General features: G+C 51.3%; 2 protein-coding genes across 2 annotated transcripts in view; both read left to right on the top strand.

Moving 5' to 3' along the window:
• Positions 1 to 3,243, top strand: part of CACNA1H (calcium voltage-gated channel subunit alpha1 H) — a 256,884-nt gene extending 253,641 nt beyond the window's left edge. The window contains exon 35 of the mRNA XM_075165481.1: positions 268 to 3,243. Coding sequence (XP_075021582.1) covers positions 268 to 1,449 — 1,182 coding nt within the window. The 3' untranslated portion in view covers positions 1,450 to 3,243. The remainder of the gene's footprint in view (positions 1 to 267) is intronic.
• A 7,617-nt stretch (positions 3,244 to 10,860) lies between these two features.
• On the top strand, positions 10,861 to 16,025 carry B9D1 (B9 domain containing 1). Its single transcript, XM_075165480.1, has 7 exons — positions 10,861 to 11,339; positions 11,640 to 11,708; positions 11,821 to 11,932; positions 12,002 to 12,098; positions 12,570 to 12,632; positions 13,821 to 13,888; positions 14,067 to 16,025. The coding sequence occupies exons 1-7, from the start codon at positions 11,274 to 11,276 to the stop codon at positions 14,210 to 14,212; spliced, it is 621 nt and encodes a 206-aa protein (XP_075021581.1). The 5' UTR covers positions 10,861 to 11,273; the 3' UTR covers positions 14,213 to 16,025.
• The last annotated feature ends 6,351 nt before the right edge of the window (positions 16,026 to 22,376 follow it).

Genomic DNA, 22,376 nt, shown 5'->3' with positions numbered 1-22,376 from the left:
GTGCTGGAGCAAGACCAAGACCGTGCAGAAAGACCCAGCAGATCCGAGCCCCGCACACGTAGGCTCTGGGTCTCTCTGCCAGCAAAACTGCATCCCCGTGTACAGCGAGGGTCTGACGGGGCTGGCACGACGGGGCAGGGATGGGGTGGTGCAGGGTGCGTTAGACCCACCAACCGTTCTGCCACGTGCCGTGTTTCATCACTGGAAGTGCTGCCGGCCCGGCAGATCCCCAGGCTCTCGCCCCATCTCTCTCTCCTCACCTTCCAGGAGGCCATTCAAACAGATTCCGTGGACGGGCAGACTCCGGACCGCAAGGACAGCCTGCAAGCAGAGCCTGGAGAGACACTACCGTCAGCAAAGCAGCCCCAGAGCACCTTCACCCCCAGCCCACTCCATCCCACGGCCGCCTCCCTCCCAGGCACCCCCCCGCGCTCCCCCCCGTCCTCCCCGCACCGGCACCCCGGCACGCTCACGCGGAAGCACGCCTGCGGCCAGCACGGCGTCCCCAGCCGGCCGCCCACCCCCGGCGGCAGCCCTCCCAACCCCGAGGGCTGCCTCTTCGAGTCCTCCGACCTGGCTGACGAGGAGGTTCGCCACATCAACAGCTCGGCCAAAGACTGGGGAGGGGAGCACTCGGACGCTGGGAGCCGCTCGACTTCGCCGTTCATCTCCCCGGCCCCGTCTCCAGTGCCCCTCAAGAACTGCAGCACAACCAGCCTCTCCGGGGGCAGCAGCAAGGAGAAGGACTTGAAGAAGTTTTACAGCATCGATGCGAAGGGCTTCCTCAACAAGCCCAGCTGGGCAGACGACCAAAGGCGGCACTCCATCGAGATCTGCCCCTCCGTCAGCGACGGGGACTGTCGCTTTGAGGACCCTGCTGAGGAAAAGCAGCGGTCCCCTGCCCACACCCAGACGGAGTCCGAGTACATCCACGGAGCCCGGAGGAAGAAGAAGATGAGCCCGCCCTGCATTTCTATAGATCCTCCCATGGAGGACGACGGCGGGGCGGCCTCGCGCACCAAACCCTCCGAGAACAGCATGCTGCGGCGAAGGACCCCATCCTGCGAGTTCCCGGCTTACAGAGAGTCCCTGGAGCTCGCGGAGAGCCAGCCCGGGGAGCCGGCCTCCAAAGCGGAGCGCCGGGGCCAGCCCCCGTGCCGCGGGGAGCACCTGACCATCCCCAACTTCTCCTTCGAGCAGTCGGACGGCAGCTCCTTGAGCAGCCTCTCGGATCTCCTCCTGGACAGCGGTCAGTCCACGCCGGCCTCCGTGGACTCCCGGCCGGATCCCGCCGCCTCCGAACTGAAAAAGCCGGATCACTTAAAAACTCAGTGGAGCAACTCCGAGAAAAGCAAAGAGCTCCTGGGCATTGCTAAGAGCCCCCTCCGGAAGCAGGACTTGGTCCCGGTGACTGTTGCAACAGAAGAAGACATAGACGACCCTGTATAGCTTTCTGGGAGGGGGGAGCGGGGGGGTCTCAAGGGCTTGACACCAATGTGGGTTTCCGAACCGAAGGGACTGAGCGGCCACAGCTACGTGGGTGGCTGCTCTCTCGGGTTTTTTTTCCTTTCTCGCAGTCACTTGTTCTTAAGCGCTGTGGAGGTTTGCAAAAAAAAAACACAAAAAAAAAAACCCAAAAAGAAAAAAAAATTAAAAAGAAAAAGAAACCAAACAAACGGCTGGACGGAACGGCGACGGGTTTCGGGGTGGGGGGAGCGGATTTGCCAAGCGGTTTGGGGGTTTCTTTTCTAAAGGGAAGGTGGAGTCGATTCAGGGGGTTTGCCTCATTCCTCCCACCCCCCTCCATGGCCTCAATCACATTGATTCGGGTTCAAGGTGGTGGCGGTTGGGATTTGGGGGATTCTCTTTGGGTTTTGTTGTTTTGTTGGTTTTGTTTTTTTAAAGATGCTCAACTTTTAACAAGGCACCTTTTAGAGATGTCACATTACACGGGAGTGCCCAGGAGATGGGAGCTGTACATTGTCTGTATATCAGCAGTTATATAAATAGAAATAATGTATTTGTGAGATACAAAACATGGAAAAAAGACAAAAAAAATACCCACAAAAACTCTCTCTTCATAATGCACATATTTTTATAGAGAAACGATACTGTTTTTTGCATTACATGTGACTCCGCAACTGGGTGGTGTTTCCTTGGGTTTTATGTGGAACTAATTATGACGGCCATTCGTTTTCCAAATGTTTCTCTTCTTTCTTTGCTTTCATTTTTTTCCTCTCCTTCCCTCCACCATCATCCTACCAGCTTCTTTTCACAGCTGATGCTTTAGATGTCTCTCATTTTTCTTTTGTACTTTAGAGGTTGTCCTAACTACAGAAAAAAAACCAAATCACTACTGAATTGTAGCCAGTGCAATAATAAGTTATTCATTCTTCTTGTCTCTACAACTGTCCTGTTGCTTTTTTTTTCCTTTTTTAACTGAAATTCAGGTTAAATGTCGCAATAATCTGAACTAACGTGCACAAACACAGTTTCTTGTGTTACAAAGAAAAAAAAAAGATGAAAAAAAGGAAAAAGTTAAATTTACAGAGAGATAAAAAAACAAAACAAATAAATAGTAAATTATTTAAGAAATGTATTTTGTTTACTGCAGTTCAAAGTAAATTATTGATACAGTATGTAAAGGTATAAAGAGCTGTCTTAGGTGATGTTCTTCGTGAGCATTTAAGCTAATGATTTGTCCTCCTCGTAGCAGAATGCCTTCGAAACCGCGGTGGCAGCCGTAACCGTCCCATTTGCACTCTTTCTGTCGGTCTTCCCCCCGCACCCCCTGCACCCACACATGGACGCGTTCGCCTCCCAAGGCCCTTCCGTCGCCGGCTCCGACTCAGAAGCCTCTAGAGGAATTCAGGTCACCTGTTAACACCACTTTTTTGTTTCAGCAGTTTTGGGGTTGATTTTGCTTTTTTAGCCTCCGGTCCCTGCCCCCTCCCCACCCCTCATCCAGGCCCTCTCACCGTGGGACAGCTTCGCCATGGAAAGCCGATGCTAAACCAGAGCAGCGACGAGCCCGTCGCGAGGACGCGCCGTCAGCCCGAGCGCCGGGCAGCGGCAGCGGAAAAACATACAGGGGAAAAAAAAAATTAAACCAATTGTTTTTGTTTGGTTCGTTCCATGCCGCCTCATATTTATGCATTCACATATATCTTCTGTTATTTATGCATTCATTACTCAAAAGGAAATGTATCTTGTTTCACATGTATTAAACTGTATAAACTGGAAGCGTGGCCTGACTTTGTGCCGCAGGGCGGGGTGTAGCCGGGATGCCGAGCCCTGCTCCAGCGCATCGTGTCCAGCCGGCGGGTCCCGCTGCCCGCCCCAAAGGGCTCCGTCCCGCTCCTGGAGCTCGGCATCCCCTAAAACCTCTTTCCCAAATGTGGCCGAACCGATCCCTTCCCCGCTGGCGTTTGGAGCTGGTCCCACCTCCCGCTCGGCTCCAGCGGCGCCGCTCGGCGAATCCCTCACCTCACGCAAGAGCCTCCATATGTTGAGCGGCTTCGTGCCGGCTGCCTCCGAGCACCTGCGCCGCTGTAATTAAGAGTCATTTAGGATTATTGTAAATAATTATTCCGTCTCGGTGGGATAGCAAGGAATTCCAGAAAAGCGCCATAGAAGTAATTATTAATAGCGCTTTGGGGACGATGGCAAACTCCTTTCGTTGCAGTTTAAGCAGCAGACTGGAAGGGAGGGAGGTGAATTCCCCGGGGCTGAATCCTGCCTGGAGGCGCGTGGGACGCCCCGGTGCGTCCCTCGGCGGAGGGGGAGGCTGCGCCGTGCAGCTGCTCGTGGTGTTACTGCTGTAGTCATTCAGCTTTGCTGGGAAAGGCAGCGTCCCCCGCGCCCAAATCCCCTTCTCGGTGTCCCAGAGCCGGAGGAAAAGCCTCTCGCCGTGGGGTGGTGCGGCTGGTGGCTGATGATGGTAACTGCCTGCCTGGTGACGGAGAGGTGGCTTGCGGAACAAGTTGGAAGGGCTTGAGGCCACGGCAGCATCTCGGGGATGAGTTCGGAGATTTGCCTCGTGGCCCCTGCTCCTGGCTCTGCCCGGGCTCCCACCCGTGCCCCAGGCATGGGCCAGCACCACGTCTGCGTGAGATGGCTGAATACTGGGGGCATCGAGAACCAGGTACCAAAGCCTTGATTTTGCAGTGGGAACCGCAGCTTGGAGTGCATTAAATGAGGCTCCAGCAGGCTAAAAAGCAGCCAAGGGGCTATTTTATTTTATGCTAGCAGAAATGTAAAGGGAGGAAAAGAAGAGGCTCTCCCTCTGCCTGTCACCCAGCCAGGATCAGGATGGCACGCGACAGGCGTCTCCTGCTCCACTGCGGCAGGAGCCCAGCGCGGCTGCAGCTGGAGACACCGGAGAAACCCGTGGAGATCACCCAAAACACACAGCAAGTGCTGGGGGTGGGGTTTGTGTTATGAACCATCTCCTTTGTAAAGAGGTAATTTGTTAAAATCAACACGTTTCGTGGAGTAGGAGCTTTGAGCAAACTGCCACCAGGGAAGTGGTTGGGAATAAATCCTGGTGAAGCCTCGGCAAGAGGAGCCCTGGCCCGGCGCAGCCCCGGGATGCTGCAGGTGATCGTAGGAAAGTCAGGCAGTTCTTCCAGGGGGAGAAGAGGAGGGAAAGTCTCCTATTTTTTTAATTTCCATTATAAAACTTTTTTTTTTTTTTGCTTTAAAAGGAACAAATTTAGAAGGTATTTGTTCCTGCTTGCTCTGGAGCGGGGACAAAGGCAAAGAGCCTTTTCCCATCGCCTTCCCAAAGCATCTTGCCAAATTCACGGGGGTCTGCGGCACTGCAGAGGGGTGTGAGCTGCATCCACAATCCATCTTGAGCAGATGGATGAGCCGTGGGAACGACAGTCCCTCAGGATGGCCCCGCAGCTGCGACGTCTGCCCCGGGCACCCGCCGAGACCATCCCCGGGGTCTGGGGACGTGGATCAGGCTCTTGCAAAAGCGGGAGGGAAGGACAAGGCAGGACCTGGTACTGAGAGCAGTTAGTGAAGACAAGGTGTCTTTTATAGTTTGCTGGATGCAAAACCCTACTCTGTAGAGTAAAGAAGATGGCGGGGGTGCTGATGGGGATGTAACCATCTCTCGGAAGCCGGGGTGCAAGTCTTTGCCGTGCGTCAGACCACGGGGAACTCGCTCACCTGCAGCAGATCTGATGTTCCCAGCCGAGAGCGTCTGAACGTGCCGTGTGGCTTCAGGAGCCTCCTCTCCTTCCCCGCAGGTACCGGTCCCAAGGCCGAGGCGTTCATCACGCTCAGCGATGCCTCCCGGTACGTGTGGACGTCCTCCCCCGGCCCAACTGCATTGTGGCTGCGGGGCGGGGGACTTGCCCGTCCCCTCTGACAAAGCCACACGTTCCCAAACCCCATGAAGCTCAGCAGGACCCGTAACGACTCCTTCCATGAGCCTGCAGGAATGTCCTGGCAGCGTGGGGAGAGCCAAGCTCCAACTGAATTTTCGAAGGCCAGATAGTGCCCACGAATTGCTCCCTGATGTCTCTTTTGGGGACGTACAGGTACAAAACCCCCGACCTCCCGGAGCTGGGTCCTCAGCCCAAACCTGGCCACGACCAGCCGCACAGAGAAACAGTTTAACATCGCCCGGTGTTAATTTTCCTGCTGATTGAATCTCTACAATGTTAAGCAATTTCCACCAGGCTGGCTGCAAGGGTTGCTTTGCTTAAGATTGGAAATGAAAAGCACTGGGTAAATGCAAGTCATTATTATTTAATTGGATCGATTTCTATTTTGCATTTTTAATGACAATTCAGTCATGTCCGTTTGTCAGCCAGACTCTGCCCCACCGCTCTCTGTTTCAGCAAAACCACAGCCCGCAGGGACGGCAGCGCTGCGTCCGTCTGGGCTTGCCCGGAGCCTCTTTGGCAGCCTTTGAGGAGCAGGGATCAAACGAGGATTAAAAACCACCATGTTGAGGAAGGGGCAGAGGAAACCATCACAAAGTGACTTGAAGAGCCTTCAGGTGGTTTCTGTTTCAAGGTTAAATCTCAGATGGCATCGATCTGAAATTCTCTTTGCCAGGCTAGGGAGAAAAAAAAAGCATTAAAAAAAAACCCAACGAAATCTGAATCCCTGAATTCATCCCCAGTGCAATTAGATACAACCTTTAATCTGTCAGTGTTGCGAGATCATACAGGTTGCATGAATACTAATAAGCATTTGATATTTGTACAAGCTTTCTTAGGATGAATAATTAAATTGACTTTATCCATTAAACCTTCCCTATTAAGCTTTAAATACACGGCTGTGTTTTAATGGCTGAGGCCGTCTCGTCTTCCATACGAGGGGGCTTAATTAGAAATTTTAGTGCGGCCTGCCAGAGCCGCAGCACCGGCAGCACAGTCTGAGGGGCTGAAATCTCCATGTCTTTTATTTTTTTTTAAGCAGCTCAACATGTCTATCTGCTGCAATCCTGCTGCGGCCCTGGAATAACTCAAGCTCACGCCAGGTGAGTGCTCGATCCTCTTCCAGCAAAATGGTATTAACGTAGGCAGCCCCACTTCTCCCACGAGGGGTTTTAGCCCTTTCAGTGGGGCCAGCCCCAGTGCGAGCTCTCTGCGGGGGCTGGGAGGGCGCAGAGGGGTTGCTCCGGGCTGAGGGACGTGCAGCGGCACAGACCCACTCCCTGGTTCGACACTGATGCAGGCAGCAATGTCTCCAGGAGGGTTTCATACCCAGGCTGGGGCTGTGGCCAGGCTGGGCTGCTCCTCGTGCCAGGGCCCTTCACTTGTCTTCACTCACTTGAGGTCAGGGTTGGGGTTTTTTCCAGCTGTGGCCATTGGACTATTCAGTGAAAAAAAATCTGTTCATGGGGAAAGAGAGAAAATGCCAGCAACCCTCATTATGTCACACCAAGGGAAAGAAACCAGATTAATCATTTGAATATTTGATTGAAATCCCCTGGAGCAGCTTATTTTTGATTCTGCTTTGCCCCACTCGGAGGCAGAAGCTGCCGAAGGCCCGTGGCGATGTCTCCAGGGTTTGCCGCAGATGCACGAGCAGAGAGCGGCTCTCCCACCCGAGTCATCCCCCGAAAACGCAGCCACCGCCGGGGCGGGTGGCCGACGAGCGGGAGGGCTTCGCATCCGGCGAAGGAAGGAGCTCGCTTCCCCTCCCCTCTTCTCCCCAGAGCCTGATGATTGCTCTTATTCCTTATGCCCTTATCGAATCCGATGGCCCTGCTGGGAACCAGCTTCTCCGGTCCTCCTCGCCCTCTCCCCCTTCCTGCCTGCATGTTAATTTATTCTGTGTGGCTCAGACCGAGGCACTAATTAATTTTGCTCATTAACAAAAAAAAAAATCTCACAAACGGTAACAAGTTCCAATAGAAATTCATTCTTCATAGAAGACGGGGCATTTCACAGCTCGTTGGCAGCGACAACCTCCCGTAGCCAGCCGTGCTCTGCCTGGCACAGGGCTGGCGGCCACACGGGCAGGGGGGTGTCAGAGCTGGACCCCAACCTGCTAAATTACCCAGCGCAACGAGGGGGAGCAGAATACTGAATATTGAAATGTCTGCTTTGGCTTTTTGCCCTGCTTTTCTGCTCTGGGGGATATTGGTTAAAACGTGCTTGGGCTGAGGATGGAGCGAGTCTCCTCGGGTTCGCACCCAGCCCGGGTTACAAAGCGCAGTGTGTTCCCCGTCCCGGCAAAGCTCCCTCCCCGCCGCGCCCAGCGTGACAGGGACCCTCCCGGTGCAGCCGTGACCCCTTGGGCCTCATTTCCCGGCTGGTTCGCGGCGTTCAGACACGTAACGCAAAAGTCCACCCCACCTGTCTTCACCCAATTACCTTCCCATCAAAATAAATCTCCGGGTAAAAATATTCAGCAAGAATTACAGCAAGAATATCCTCCTCTGATATGTCGTTTGATGTTATGAGAATATCCTCCCTCCATGCCGTTTGCTTCGAGCAGCAGGTGGGGAGAGCTCCGAGAACAGAAGTACAGGGCTGTTAAGACAAAGGGCAGGGAAGCTCTCGGCAGCCTCCTCGCAGAGATAAAACGCAGGCAGGGATGAGTCAGGCTGGCAACGTTGTGCAAAGAGTCTAAAAATAAAACCGGGTTATTGCAGATTAATGACACCATAAAATGTATTTCACTGGCCATTTAGCAGGTGTTGATCGTAAATATTTGGGATTAAAAATAAACTTTTCCGCTGTGCCACTGTATTGTCATTTCTGTCTCAGCCACCTTCCCCGAGCGCCTGTTGGAAGCAATGAATCAGCCCCGCGGTTGGTTTAATCACACTTGAAAATGTAATGGTGACAAAGTACCTGCTCGCTGGGTGTCTCCCTGCAGCACAGGACTTTTAAGCGCTCTCTCACCCAGGCAGCAGCAAGCAGCAGCGCCCGGACCTGCTGCGCACATCAAGGGCTCTACTACTGCTATTGCCATTATGCTGAAGGCGCCCAGAGACAGGGTGATGGGCACCAGGCATGGTTCAAGACACACCACCGCCAGCACCTGACAGCTTCTCCCAGGAAAAGGAGAGCCTCCATCTGCTCCCCCACTCCCGAGGGCTAGCTCAGCCCTCACCCACGCACATACGGAGTCAATCCCTACGGAAACAGACGGCAATGGCACACAAACACCTCTGAGAGCACCACCGTGCTCCGGCCTCCCCAGGAGCCCATCGCCCCGGCAGCGCGGCAGCCTGTTCGGCTGTGGGAGTCAGGTCAAGATACGTCGGCTTGATTCAGAAGCTCTTAGTGACAGAGCTCCAAGCAATTTGGATTTTTCCAACCTCTGGCTCTTTTTGGGACTGGAGAAAACATAATTCCCTCAGCTGTTTAACATGCCTCGCGCACGGAGGTCAGTGCTAAAGGGACAGCGGTGCGCTCGCTAGACCGGGAGTCGTTCTTCTGGAGCCGGGACCCAAGGTGGGCACAGCATCTGCAAGAGATGACAAGTCAGCGAGCAGCAGGCGAGTGCCCTTCCTCCCCGCGAGGATGGCTGCGGCCCCATACGCCCCAGGGAGGCTTCCCGTTAGTCCCTTCACATATCACAGGATCAGGGCATGTCTGAGAGAAGAGGTGAATGTTTTACATGGCCAAGAGAAATAGCAACATCGTTAAATAACACCCATGGAGTCGCCGCGATCCACGAGTTTTCATTATGCTTGGAAGCCAAACTCTCTGATGGATCATTAATTAAGTTTTCCAGCAGGGTAAAAATGCTTCCTTGCTTGGGATTTCATTCTACTTACAAAGATTAAAAATGCAGCTAATTAGAACAAGACTGGCATGCAAGGGAGGAAAGGAAAAAAGGTCTCGTTATGACTGGGAGGGGACAGAGTCCTTCCACAAGCAGGTACAGATGACTCATAGCTGCTGAATAACCCTGCTGCCTTCTCTCTGTCATGGGGACTGTCTCCCAGTGCTGATATTAACTCCTCCAGCAGCTGTATTATCGCTTGCCAGGCAAGAAAAAAATCCTTAAATTGGCTCTTAGCTAGCTCTGAGGTAGTTGGTAGCCAAGTAAAGCGTTAATTAAACAGCGTTGCTAACTGCATCAGACAGCTGGTCGAGAACTGTTTTATTTTCCCCCCTGATAATTTTCAGTTCAAATGAATTATTTTCTCTGAAGCATTTCTGAGGGGCGGGGGAGAAAGGATAAAATTTCAGCTATTCCCTCCCGTCCCTCCTGCTTTTCTCCCATTCTTCTCTTGGCCAAATTTGTTTGCTGAATGTTAAAAAAAACCAACCCCAAATAAAACCCGAAAAATCGAGTTGAAATAGATATTGACAGAGAATACATCTATTGGAACACGGAAGGTACTTTTCAGCATGAAGCGTAATGGTAGCTTACTTTCAGTCCAATATAAACCTTTCAACAGAAGGGGCGGTATCTTGGGGTGTCCCTTTGCCATAAAGAAAGGCACCTGCAGTGAACAGTCCACTGTGTGGCACTGTAGAGAGCCAAAGCAGCAAAGCCACCTCCACCAGGTCTGCCAGAAGGGAGATAAAATGGAGCTAGTGGATGAGGACAAGGACCGAGGCGTTGTCCCAGCCGTGCTAGTACGCATCTCTGCTCAGCCCGTGTGTGAAAGGTCTCCGACTCATTACAACCACAGCACGGGAAACCCAAACAGGCGCTGAGCCACGGCTTCCTTCATTCCTCCACCCTTCCCCAGAAGGTCTGGTGGCAATCAAATGGCCCCCGGATCGCTCTCAAGGAGGGGAGCGTTGTCTAGGATGCGGAAAGGAGGCGAAGGGATGAACCGCAGCAGATGGTGGCCGAGTCACCGAGCCTCCGCGGCGCCGACGCGTGCGTGGGCGGCGAAGCTTCCTGGCGTGAGCGGCGGCACGACCGCGGCCCAGCACCGTCACGTCGCAGCCTCTGCGGGGAAACAGTAAGACCTGGTCAGCAGATTTCAACGGTTTCAGCTCTGCAGAGCTTCTGCACGTTCATCTGCCTTGTTGACACACAAAATTCACCCCCCTCCTTTTAATTAGAGCAGGCTAATTAAACCAATCCCATTTCCTCCCCTTCCCACAGTCTGTGCGGCCACATCCAGACAACGGCGTTATCGAGGCACGGCTTGCCCCCATAAGCCTGGGGGAATAATCACCTTGCTGCGGGACACTAACGACCCCGCCGGCCTCTCCCTCTCCTCACATCGGCGTGGTTCGCGAGGGCGACCCTCCGGAGACCACAAAATGGACCATTTCCCACCGATCCCGAATGCCTTTCCTCCCTGGAAAACACCTCCTGGCTCTGGCCCTCGCCCGGGAGCGGATGGAGCCGCTTCGGCCCGGCCAGCAGCAACATCTAGTGGCCATGTCCTCGGTGCCTGCACTTTGAAAAGAGTTTAATATAGACTAATAGAAAAAAAAAAAAAAATCCGGAAAGTACATAGGAGGTGGTATGAAGAATAAACGGGGAGAGCGGCCGGCGGCCCTCAGCCCCGGCCCCTCAGGCCTGGTGGGGCGGCCATGGGGGTGAGGGCGCTGCGGTGCCAGGCTGTGGTGAGGGGAGCAGCGCTGCCGGCGGCACGGCCCGCACCGGGGAGGGGGGTACGGCTGGCCCCGGGGACCGGGGGGGGCTGCCCGCGTTTTGGGGCGATTCGCCCGCGTTTGGGAGGCGGGGAGTCCCCCAGAGCGGGAGCTCCGCGAAGGGCCGTTCGCCGAGGAAGTGTGTCCCCGCCGCCGCGCCGTCCGTAACCATGGCAACGGCCGGAGCGCGGCCCCCTAGCAACGGGGCAGGCCGCGCCCGGCGCCATGGCGGCCGCCAGCAGCCCCGGCGTCTTCCTGCTGGCGGTCAACGGGCAGATCGAGAGCGGGCAGGTGAGCGCGCCGCGACGGGCGGTGGGGGGCCCCGCCGGCCCCCGGAGGGGGGGCAGCCCGGTCCCCCGCGACACAGCCCGGCCTGGGCCTCAGCAGCGCGGCCCCGGTAACGCGGCCTTGCTTCGGTCCTCGGTCCCTGTCTCCGCCCGGATGCCAGTAGGGCGGGCTGGGCCCCAGAGCCCCTAACCCAGCCCGGCCTCAGCCCCGACCCAAGCAACGCGGGCTGGCTCTTAGTCACGGTGGTGCAGGCTGTCCTCAGCCCCAGTAATTCCCCACCAACACAGCCTCTCTCTCCCACAGTTCCCCGGATTTGACGACCTCTACTGCAAGTTCTGCTTCGTCTACGGCCAAGACTGGGTTCCCACAGCGGTAAGGCCCCATTGTGCGCCCCTGAAACCCAGCCTGCCTGCCAGGCCCAGCGGCAGCACGTGTGTAATGGGCTTAGTGCAGGCCCCTGGCTCATGGCGCGTTCTCCCCACAGGGCCTGGAGGAGGGCATCTCCCAGATCACCTCCAAGAGCGACGTCGCACCCACTACGCTCGTCTGGAATTTCCCCATCGACATTACCTTCAAGAGCACCAACCCGTCCGGCTGTGAGTGCTGGGGGTGGTGGGATCCATCTCGCAGACCAGGCACCCCTCTCACACACGCTTCATTTGCAGGGCCGCAGATTGTCGTGAGCGTCTACGGACCTGACTTTTTTGGAAACGATGTGGTCAGAGGTTATGGAGCTGTTCATGTTCCCTTCACACCCGGAAGGTGAGGTGACAATCTGTCTTTCAGGACTGAAACAGAGATTTTTTTCCAGTTACTATGATGTTTCAGAAACAAAAACGTTCCCATATCTCCTTACAGCGTCTTGTCCGTTCGGTACAAAGAGCATGGATTTTCTAGCAGCAGCCCCTGGTTATCAAATCATTTCTGGTAATCCTGTAGACAACTGTAAAGTCAAAACTGGCATGTCGAAAGCCCAAGTACAAAGCGCAGTATGTTGCCTGCCCCCCATCACTCTCAGCACATGCTAAGCTTTTACTCCCACCATTGGTAATGGAAGAAGATACACTCTTCCTATCCAAACCAACCCTTTCTTTATAGAAGGGAAAGTTTTATATTTGGAGATGTTCAGTGGTCTGATGTGTCTGAAATTCTGGTGCCTTTCTAAATATAGGAAGTCTTACCAGTGCTGTTTGGTTCATTTCTTAAGTTCTGTGCGTCTCACGTTTGTTTTAGGCATACAAGAACCATCGCTATGTTTGTTCCGGAGTCCACATCTAGACTGCAGAAGTTTACAAGGTAATAATTAAAGACTTTTTTTTTTTAAAGTTCTTCTTGCTCTTAGTCAAGGTATATCCAGCTACTCACTGGTGCCTATGTGTGAATACTTTGTATCATAACCAGATAGTTTTGAAGGTAAAATCACGTTTTTAGGTGTCTAGGTCTTTTGAAGAGCTTTCTTAAAACGTGTTAACTACCTGCTTGCAGTAATGCTAACTCATCTTTTTTTCATCTTCACATTTGAACACTGCTGGTTTGAAAAAGAACTAATTTCAGCAGAGCAGACTGATACATGAGTTCTTGTACTGCCTGGCAGCTCCGTGTTCCATGTTGATTTACGTCAGTGATGTGACTTGCAGAGGCGCTACTTAGACTAATTTTACTGAGCATTTTAGTTGTCACTGGGCTCTGAGGAGGTGTGCTGCAGTCCATCCCTAAATCTTACTGTAACTAGGGGCTTTTGTTGAAGGACAGCCACATTAAGAGCAACCTGGAAAGCAAAAGCAGAACATGGAAAAACAATTCCCAGTTCTACCTTTTCTTCCATCTGGAATGCATTTGCTGTAACCTTTGTCTTGTTTACACACACACACATCGCTTCTGAAGTAGCAGTCTATACACAGAAACTGAGGGTATTAAGGTTTTTTCCTTCCATTGTATTGTTTAAGTACAGTCTGAACGATCTGTGAGCTGATTGTTCGGTTGTGGATTGCCTGTACCAACGGAGCCTACCCTTGGGCAGAGCCAGCCTTGTGGTACTCGAGCGCTTTGGGTGAGAGTCAGCATGGGAATCTCTGTGCCTGACAGTCAGGATTCAACAGATTTATTTTTCTTCTCTTTATGATGCCCTTTTTGTCAAATCTATGCTCTAATTTGTATACTTTTGCAGCTCTGATGTATTCAAAGTACCTAAGCCTCTCTGTTACTCTGGGTGATCAAGAACTGAATCAGTTTCAAAAACATCTTTGCCATGGAGAGATTCTGTCTAGTCCAGAAATAACTTGGATTTAACATAATGTGTATGAAATTGTTTTCATTTTTTCCCTTAGAGAGACAAAACTTATCTTTTATCAAAGTAGATCAGCAATGAAGTGAATCAGTCTTCAAAACTCATTAAACCCCCCCCTTGTTTTTTTAACATGCCTGTATCAAATCTAAACACTAGTGAATGTATCCGATTAATTATTTTCTGTTTTCTTCTCCAAGTTGGTTCACAGGGAGACGCCCGGAATTTACTGACCCCAGAGTGGTAGCACAGGGAGAAGGAAGAGAAGGTAAGTCCCTGGGAGCTCCTGCCTGTAACCCTTGCCCGACAGCAGGCCACAGCTTGGCCATCCACCTTCTGTGGATAAAAAAGACTAGTTGTTCCTGCTGGGAACAGTCCTACCTACAGTTCAACAACTATTCAAAAACCTCTTTTAACCAGTTTTATTCACGTCTTCTTTCTTCTAGTAACAAGGGTGCGATCTCAAGGCTTTGTGACGATTTCCTTCAACGTAGTGACCAAAGATATGAAGAAGTTGGGCTATGACGTGAGCCCGAGCGACATGCAGAACCCTTCTGTGGTGCCTGTTACAGAAGGGATCCATAGGTATTGAACTCAGGCTTGAGATGTTCAAAGGCTCACAGAGAAGTTAAGCACTTTGCCACAAAAAGCCACAAAGGGAAACGAGTATCTGACTAAACTGAGAAAATTTCACTTGAGAACGTTATTCCAAAAGAAACATAAGCCCATGAGGCTTTGCAATAATTACCTAAGTGTAATCCTTTCAGTAAGCATACAGGTTGAAGTATTACGTAAATTAACGTCATCAGATAATATTTAGCATTTTTACGAGTAATATCAGACTATCTCAAAATAAGACCTGTAACAAAATATTTTTTATAACAGCCTTTTGTACACTCTTTATATACTTAAAGAATAGGAAAGGTTATAGTTGTAGCAGTTTTCCTGTGTTTGAAACATCAATGCAAACCCAGTTCTTTTTACTAATGTTTTTTTGTGGTAGAAACGGGAAATTGAAATTATTGCACCTTCCAAAAAGGGGGCAATATGGAAACATTTCAGTGAAATGTACACGCACCTCTGTGCCATGTGCTTCCCTCTGCAAAAGCAACAGCAGTTTTCTTTATAATACCACATAATCCTTTAGAGTTTGTGCGACTAATTAAAATAGCTCATGCACTGAAGAAACAAATCTTTCCACATATTTCAGTGAAGCAACCTGGGCTTTTGCATTTAGAACAAGATGATGACTCTTCCATTTCCAGATCTTATTTCTGCATCAAGCTTCAGGAAGGAGAAAAAAAGGACAGCAGTTTATTTTAGAGGAGTTAGGGAGACGATGGTGTTAAACATATCCTTGCTCCATGGTTTTAACTTCTGGTACAACAAATTGCATTTTAAGCGCAGATATTGACTAAAAAATAAACTTTAGAGAAGGCTGTGCAAAGAAGGTAGAGTCTCCGTAGGCCAGCTATGTGTGCACTCATAAGCAGCCTTTAGCTCCAAACCAGGCACCAGAGGCACCGCGCTGCACAGGGGAGCGGGGAGCAGCAGAACGGACCTTCCCTCCCTTCCCGAGGTCCCTCCAGCCAGTACCTTACACAGATAACATACCATGGCTTTCCTTATCAAAAGAAAGGCAGTAAAAAAAGCAACGTGGTATGTTCAAGTCTGCTATATTCAGGTTTTCTTTTCCATTGCATAACCTCAGAGAAGGACTGAAACGAAGTTGGTTGTTATTAGTGTGTGACGGGAGCTCCAAAGCTCGCAGGTGTCTGCGGCGCGAGGACACAGCGCTGGCCTCGGTCTGAAGAGCTTCTCCTTCTCTGATGTCTCACCATGGCCTCCTCTAAGCTAATGTTAGCACTCTTCTTTTAGGCTGAATAAACCCAGTTGTCTAAATATAATTGTTTGTCTTTCTGCTGCTAGGGTTTTTATTTGTGCCAGAATGGATGTTTCTAAGTCCCAAATCATCCAAGATCTGCTATTCTTACAGGTACAAAAGAGAAAGAAATGTATGCTACAACAAAATGAATAATTGTTTAGTCATTTTCGTGTTTAAGTTTGGGCATGTAATCTCTTGTGTTTGACTGCAAGTACTAAGAGATGACAGAATGACTTAACATGATACCACTCTATAAGTGAACTACCAAGACCTTGAAACTGTAGAAATACAAGTAGCAACACACAGTGTTGAGCTGCAGAGCCTCCAGGACACGTATCAAATAAAGCATCCAGTTAAAGAGAGTTATTTCGTGCTGAGCGATGTGATTGAATAAATATAATTCCTGAAAAGATAATGTGATCACTGTAATTTTGCCGTGAGCATTAGCATCTTTTATGCTATTTATAAATACTTTTCCAAACATGGTTACAGATGATTTTTCATCTCTTACTTTTTTCCTATCTTGTTTTTGTTGATTTTACACTTCCAGTAAGCTCTTCCACCAGTTGTTTTGGCAACTGTTGTAATCTCTGAACTGAGTCATGTTGGAATCCAAATTAATAAGTATTTCCTGTTGGCTCGGAGGAGATGCAAGGAATTCTGTTTCCTTTTCAAAAGTATTTGGGAAGCAGTTAGCTACAGTAGCAGGATAAATATCTGTGTTTGAAATACTTGAAAGGCAAACATTAAACCTACTACTGCTTAAATATCTTTTTTCCCTTGAGCACAATTACCTGCCCCCAGTCCAATTAGAGCAACACTGCACCACAGTGTTTCTAGTCATGAGAAACCTGTTAAACCCAGATAAAGCCCAAACTTCGCGCCCACAGGGGCGCAGTGAATTTATTCACACACAGCTTTGCAGTCTGGTACTACGACCGATCTGCATTGCTCCTGTTTCAAACGAGTAGTTGGATGCTTACCACACTGAGACCGATCAAAACCCACACGCGCGTTTGCACAGCTTCACCGTTCACAGCCAAGCTGCCGGGACCTCAGAAGAAAGGTTAAAAGAAAACAGTGAAAAGCAAGGGTTTAAAAAAAAAAAAATTCCCAAATTCCATAAAACAGTATTTAAGATTCGTGACTCTGTAAGCAGATCCCACACCACTTCCTGCATTTTCAGGATTTGCGTATTGTCTCTGGGTTTGGTTGGGGTTTTTTGAGTTGTTTGACTCCTCAGTGTCTCGAGCATGTTTGTGAAGAACCCGACATACCTTCTTCAAGGCCTTAATGTGTTTAGCTTGTGAGCGCTTCACTGCCGGAGCTTGTCGGTCTGACACAGTTTGCTCCTCACACAAGGGCACGTGTGGGGGTGATGTTTTCAGTACGTGTTTCCCGAGTTCCTTTGTTCCGAGAGGCAACTGTTGGTATCTCTCTCAAACATGCTCTTCTCCTGGAGACAGGCTTGCTGCTGCCTTTATAATGCTCTGGAAGACTGTCGCTGGTTTAAGTCTTTGGTACTCGGGCATGGCAGAGCGTTTGCAGCTGTTTCACCCTGGAGAGAATCTCTGCTCTCGTGACGGAGGAGTAAAGATAGACACGACACTGTGCTGCCGGGAGCGGGTGACATTAATAAGGAAGGGATTTATGACCCGTAAGTGTTCATTGCAGTTGTGTTAAAGGTTAAAAGAACCCATGCTTTAAGAACAGCCAAAACCCAGAAAAACCCAGCCTTGCTATAGTGGAGGCTCAAAGTAATTTCCTTTCACCCACTCTCCAGGCAGCTGTAACCACCCTGCTCATTTACTAGTTAATCATTCTCCCTTTTATGCAAAACCGGACTGAAGTTCCCAACCCCTTATAGCACAGATGGCAGCGCAAGGCTGTCAGCTGGCGCTGCAGCTCCTGTTTTGTTACGCTTAAGTCTCTCCCAGACAGTGAAATTGGCCATTAACTTCCTAATTCAAGATGGACAGGAAAGAAATCTTTATTCAGAACACGTGTCCTGACACAGGATGCGGCTTCAAGGCCATCAAAACCAAGTGAGACCGTTGGAGGTGAATGAAGCCTGTGAGATGGTTGAGGGCTTTCAGAAGGTCTGGAGGAGCTCTGGGGAGAGCTGCCCAGCAGGACCGTGCTCACTTCATGGGAGAGTTTTCCTGCCACTACTGTGGAAGCCACCCTGGGAGGGAGGCAGGCAAGGACACAGACTGAACAGCAGCCTGGAATCAAACCCTCCAGAAAAAGGAAAATCATTTGGATAGCCTTCAGGAACTGGCATTTGCAGCCCTTTCAACCATAACGAGAAACAGCAGCATCAGCTCCTGCCCTCTCGTGGCAGTTTGCAACCTTTAGGAAGATGTTGGAGGTTGCTAATAACAATTAGCTAACCAGATTACATAAAGGACACCCAAGTTTTTCCTGTTCCTACATGGAAAATTGCCCAATGCAATGGTGCCGGCTGCCCTGTCGCTGCCCCTTGCCCTGAGAGCAAACACCTCCCAGCGCCATGAGCCACCCGAGCTGCCTGGCAGGGAGGGACTGAGCCAGAAATCTGCATCAGCGAGCGCTTGAGAAACTGTCGTTGTCCTGAGGCTAGCAAGGCTGTTTTACAGCAGCAGTATTGCAGCAGCTAGAAGTTATCTCCATCTGAAAACGAGAGTCTCACCGATGGATTAAAGCTGACAGCAACTGCTCCCCAGCAGCGGTGTCGGTTTAGGAGCAGGAGCCTCCTGTGAAATACTCCAAAGGGAAAAAAAAAAAAAAAAAAAGCAAAATAAAACACAAAACCACAGAAGAGCCAGATTTGAAGAAAATTGGAGCTTCAGCTCCAACTCTACCTGGGCTCGTCACCGGCAGCGTTTCAGCCCATCGCAAACCAGCCTCAGGATGACCCGTTCGTGCCAAGGCCACCGGAGCATCATCCCAGGACCCGCTGCCTGGGGAGATGGGGGGGATAAACACCCTGGATCCACAGTCCCGGACATGGGTCCGGGGGTGACAGGGCAGGACAGCTGGGGTGGGAGATGGGGGTTACACAGAATGAACAGCATCAGCGGTGACAGAGCTGGGCTTGCACCCGCAGCGTCCAGGAGCACCAGCAAGAACCACCTTCCTCTGGGCCTTTTCCCTTTAGTCTGGCAGTGCCAGTGGACGGCACCGAGCAGCAGCTGGACGAGCGGGTGGCTGTGGCAAAGCCCACGCAGGACATCTCCAGGGTGCCCCTCGAACACACTCAAGGAACTGAGACCCCCATGAGAGCACCATGACCCACCCCTCCTGCACCCACCACCCAGCCCAACTGGAGATCCGAGGTCCAGGCACACAAACCTGTGCCAGCGGCATGTCTGGAGCAGCCACCAACAGCAATTTTGAACGTCTTCCAGGCCATGCAAACCCCAAGCAGGAACACGGCAAAGAGCTGAGCAAAGGCCGCCCGTCCCACACCCCCGCAAGGGATGCTCGTCCTCCTTCTCACCGTTCATCCACAGGGTGCACTCCGCAGAGGGGACCTCCGAGGCTTTTCCCACCAGCTGGGGAGTCCCCTGGGAAGCAAACATGGGTGAGCTCAAACCCCAAGAGCTGAGGCACTCGTGGGCGTTTGCAAACCCAGAAACAACCTCCACATTTGGAGCACAGGAAAAGAAAAAAACCAACACAGAACCGCAGCTCCCGCCAGCCTGCAGAGAGCACCCAGCACCCTCCACTGCAGCGTAACAGGCTGCGGAGCACAAGGTTACAAGGGCTAGGCTTGAGACAACAAATTTCCGGTGCCTGGCCATCTTCAGGGCATAAATCCTGTTAGAAACCATCCTTTGGCCACCGAAACCAGGCCTGAGCCCCCAGGAGGGAGGCTGCAGAGAAGCGAGGGTGCAACGCAACCCGCTATCACGGCAGGGTGCAAGTGATTCAGTCTCTCGTCCTTCAGAGGGAAGATCAGCAGAAGCATCTCACTGCTGTAGGCTTCTATTTTTATACCCCTATTCAGGCCAAGATATTTAAGTACCCAAATTCACCTCGGAGAATATCACTACATTTAGTGCCAGACTTGCTAATGAAGACATTAAAAAAGCAAAAAAAAAAAAAAAAAAACACACCCCACTGCCGTCACCCAACATGACCCCAGGCAGCCCGCGGTCTCCTAGGCCGTATGTGCCGTTACACCAAGGCAGAACTGGCTCCCTTCAGCTTGGTTAAACCACCGAGTTCCATTCCTTGGCCAAAAAGCCCTTCAAGAACACGGACCCCATTGCCTGATTTTCACAGGTTCCGTGTTCCCACCCCAGTGGGGCACAAAGGTGGTGTCTAATGATTTTCCGTCTTAGAAATTACATGGTTCAGCCACAGCGTGGGGAATCCCACGTGGGTTAGTGATAGCACGGCTGGTCCTCGCTGAGTCAGCATCTCACGGAGGCCGTTCAGCCCTCGCCTCCACCCGCTCCAGCAGCCGGGCACGAAGTTCTCCTCCAGCCCCTGCCTAATTCAGCTGTGCTGCGTGACCCCGCAGGCCGTCACGAGGCCGGGAGAGTAAGCGGCTTCACAAAGGGGTTATTAGGCAGCCGCACCGGTGACTACCGAACGCCGTGTCTTTGCTCCAGGAAGGTCTCTGCTGCCAGCAACAAGACCCCGGGCCGGACCGAGCTCTGATCTGATCTACAGCAGCTCCAGCGTGCAGTGTTTACACAGGGCTTAAAACCACGATGCCGTACCTGCTTGTGAGGATCCCCCAGCACATATTTAAGCTTTCAAACTGCAAAGCTGGCAGCACTGATGTCCCCATGAGACTTCATGTCAGGCAGCAGCAGGCAGGGAGCTGAGAAGACAAACTCCACCTTTACTACTGCTTTATTCCAGCTATTTGAAATGTCATCGATTTTCTTTCACCTGAGAATGGAAACACAGTTGCTCAACTAGCGGCACAAGCGTTGAGAACAGATCAGGTAACGGGTCCAGGCTGCTTTTATAAGTGTTTGCTGAACGGCCACAGATGATTTTTTAACACCTACTCCCTCCACCCCCAGCATTTCATCCGTCTCTAGCAGCACAGGCGCCTTCATCCCTCCGCACATGGATGTGTTGTGAGTATCTGTGCTCTGCACACAGCAGCTGTCTGGTGGCCTTGAAGATGTTCAGGTGCTTTAAAAATATTCTGCACTTCAACAGCATTTTCAATCAGAGTTTCAATGCATGTCACATGTAATAATTCTGCTGGTCACCAGTTTACTTAGGAATGAAGTTTGCGCCACCTCCCTGCCCCACCCCCCGTTAAGCAGCCACTGGGGAAAGGATAGATTTTCCCCTAATCTCTTCAGAGAGGTATTTACCAAATATCCAAGGGTCCCGCTACTCGCTCCAGGTTTGGCACAGCTCGGGGCTCCCCCCAGCGAAACCAGAGGACGCGCTACCTGCCCCCAAGGTATCTCCCAGCTCCCCCCGTTCATAATTTACTATTTCAATCTCTGCAAACCACTTGGTTGTGTTTTACACTGGTAGGATGCCAATCCCCTATTGATCACCAGACTGCTGCCAATTAACCACCCTAACGGGTAACTGGCAGGGATGTCTGAAGCGCCAAAGGGAACTTCCACTCATTGAAACCCCAAGTATTCAACAATTCCAGGGTATAATCGATTGACAGCAAAACACGAAGAGACAGCATTGCTACCACCGTGTACAACGCTGGCTCTTCGCTATTTATCACTCGCAGCTCCCAAACTCCTCTCTTTAGGAAACCAGCGTTCGCTGGTGTCCCAACTCACAGTACAGGGAGGAGATTACCTGGAAGGCCGACGACAGCTAACTTTAAAAAGGCGGAAGTTTTTAACGTGAGGGGCTGTATAAATCATGTTGGTTCTCCGAAACGTAGATTGCAGGCAGTTGCAGAAGTCTTGCCAAAGCCACAGCACCAGCTGCCCCGAACCATTTTCTCACCGTTCGATGAAAAGGAGCGGAAGAGCAGAGTTGCACCACTCGGCCCAGCACAAACAAGAGGTAACGGCAATGTACGTATTCAGCAAAAATACTTTGGCAACACCGGTGCGGATGAGGGCAAGATAATATTTTATCCAGATAGCCCTTTTCCTCCGCAAAAGCAGGCAAATACCACCTCACTTCACAGAAGAGGAAGAGGAAACCCGGGACAGGGGCAGAGCAGCTTGCCCAAGGTCAGAGGAAGGCTCAGCCGCAGCCAGATCTCTCACAACAGGCTTTATCAGCTCAGACTCCCTCCAGCACCCCCTCCGCTTGCAGCAGCCTGCAGTATTCAGCTCCTTTTTAAGAGTACTATAGAGTCATCACAAAAGTTTCCACTTCGAGCCCTTCCTAAATCCTTCCTATAGCAAGCAGCTTTATTTTAAAACGTGCAATTTCAAGAGGCCAGAGTAAAACAGCGAGGAAGTACTGATCACATAGAAAAAGAGAGGCAGCCAGAGGAGCAATAAACACACACGCGCAGAAGAGCCCTCCCGCACAGGAGCATCCTTCTGTAAAAACGAGAGGTGCAAAAAGCAACAGGTATCTGGGCTGCCGCCCCTGGCAAAGGAGGTTTTTCTGTTTTCCTTACAAACACAGAAGCAAAATGAATCAAAGACCTGACCGGAGGCAGCCTCATTCTCCAGGGAAACCGCAGCGTTGCTGGGGCAGTGGGTTTGCACCACACCCCCAGCCAGCTCTGCACCACAGATCCGAATCCAAACCAGATGCTTTTTTCCCCATGGCTGCCTTTCCGATAGTCAGGTCTCTAGCACCACTGCAGTTTCAGCATTAAGAAATTAAGTATTTGATTAGTGATCAGTCTGATTGGCAGCAAACCATAACTACAGGAAACCTGCATGGGCTCTGCAGAGGTAGCTCTTCAGATAGCCTGCTA

The sequence above is a fragment of the Calonectris borealis genome, chromosome 16 (assembly GCF_964195595.1).
Source record: "Calonectris borealis chromosome 16, bCalBor7.hap1.2, whole genome shotgun sequence".
NCBI lineage: Eukaryota > Metazoa > Chordata > Aves > Procellariiformes > Procellariidae > Calonectris > Calonectris borealis.
Note: the sequence above shows the minus strand (reverse complement) of the source record. Positions and strands in the feature narration are given on the sequence as shown.

Coding starts and splice junctions, on each gene's coding strand:
- B9D1 (XM_075165480.1), top strand. CDS start 11,274: ATGGCGGCCGCCAGCAGCCCCGGCGTCTTCCTGCTGGCGGTCAACGGG. Junction 11,933..12,001: donor GAGCACCAACCCGTCCGGCT/GTGAGTGCTGGG, acceptor CTTCATTTGCAG/GGCCGCAGATTGTCGTGAGC. Junction 12,099..12,569: donor GTTCCCTTCACACCCGGAAG/GTGAGGTGACAA, acceptor CGTTTGTTTTAG/GCATACAAGAACCATCGCTA.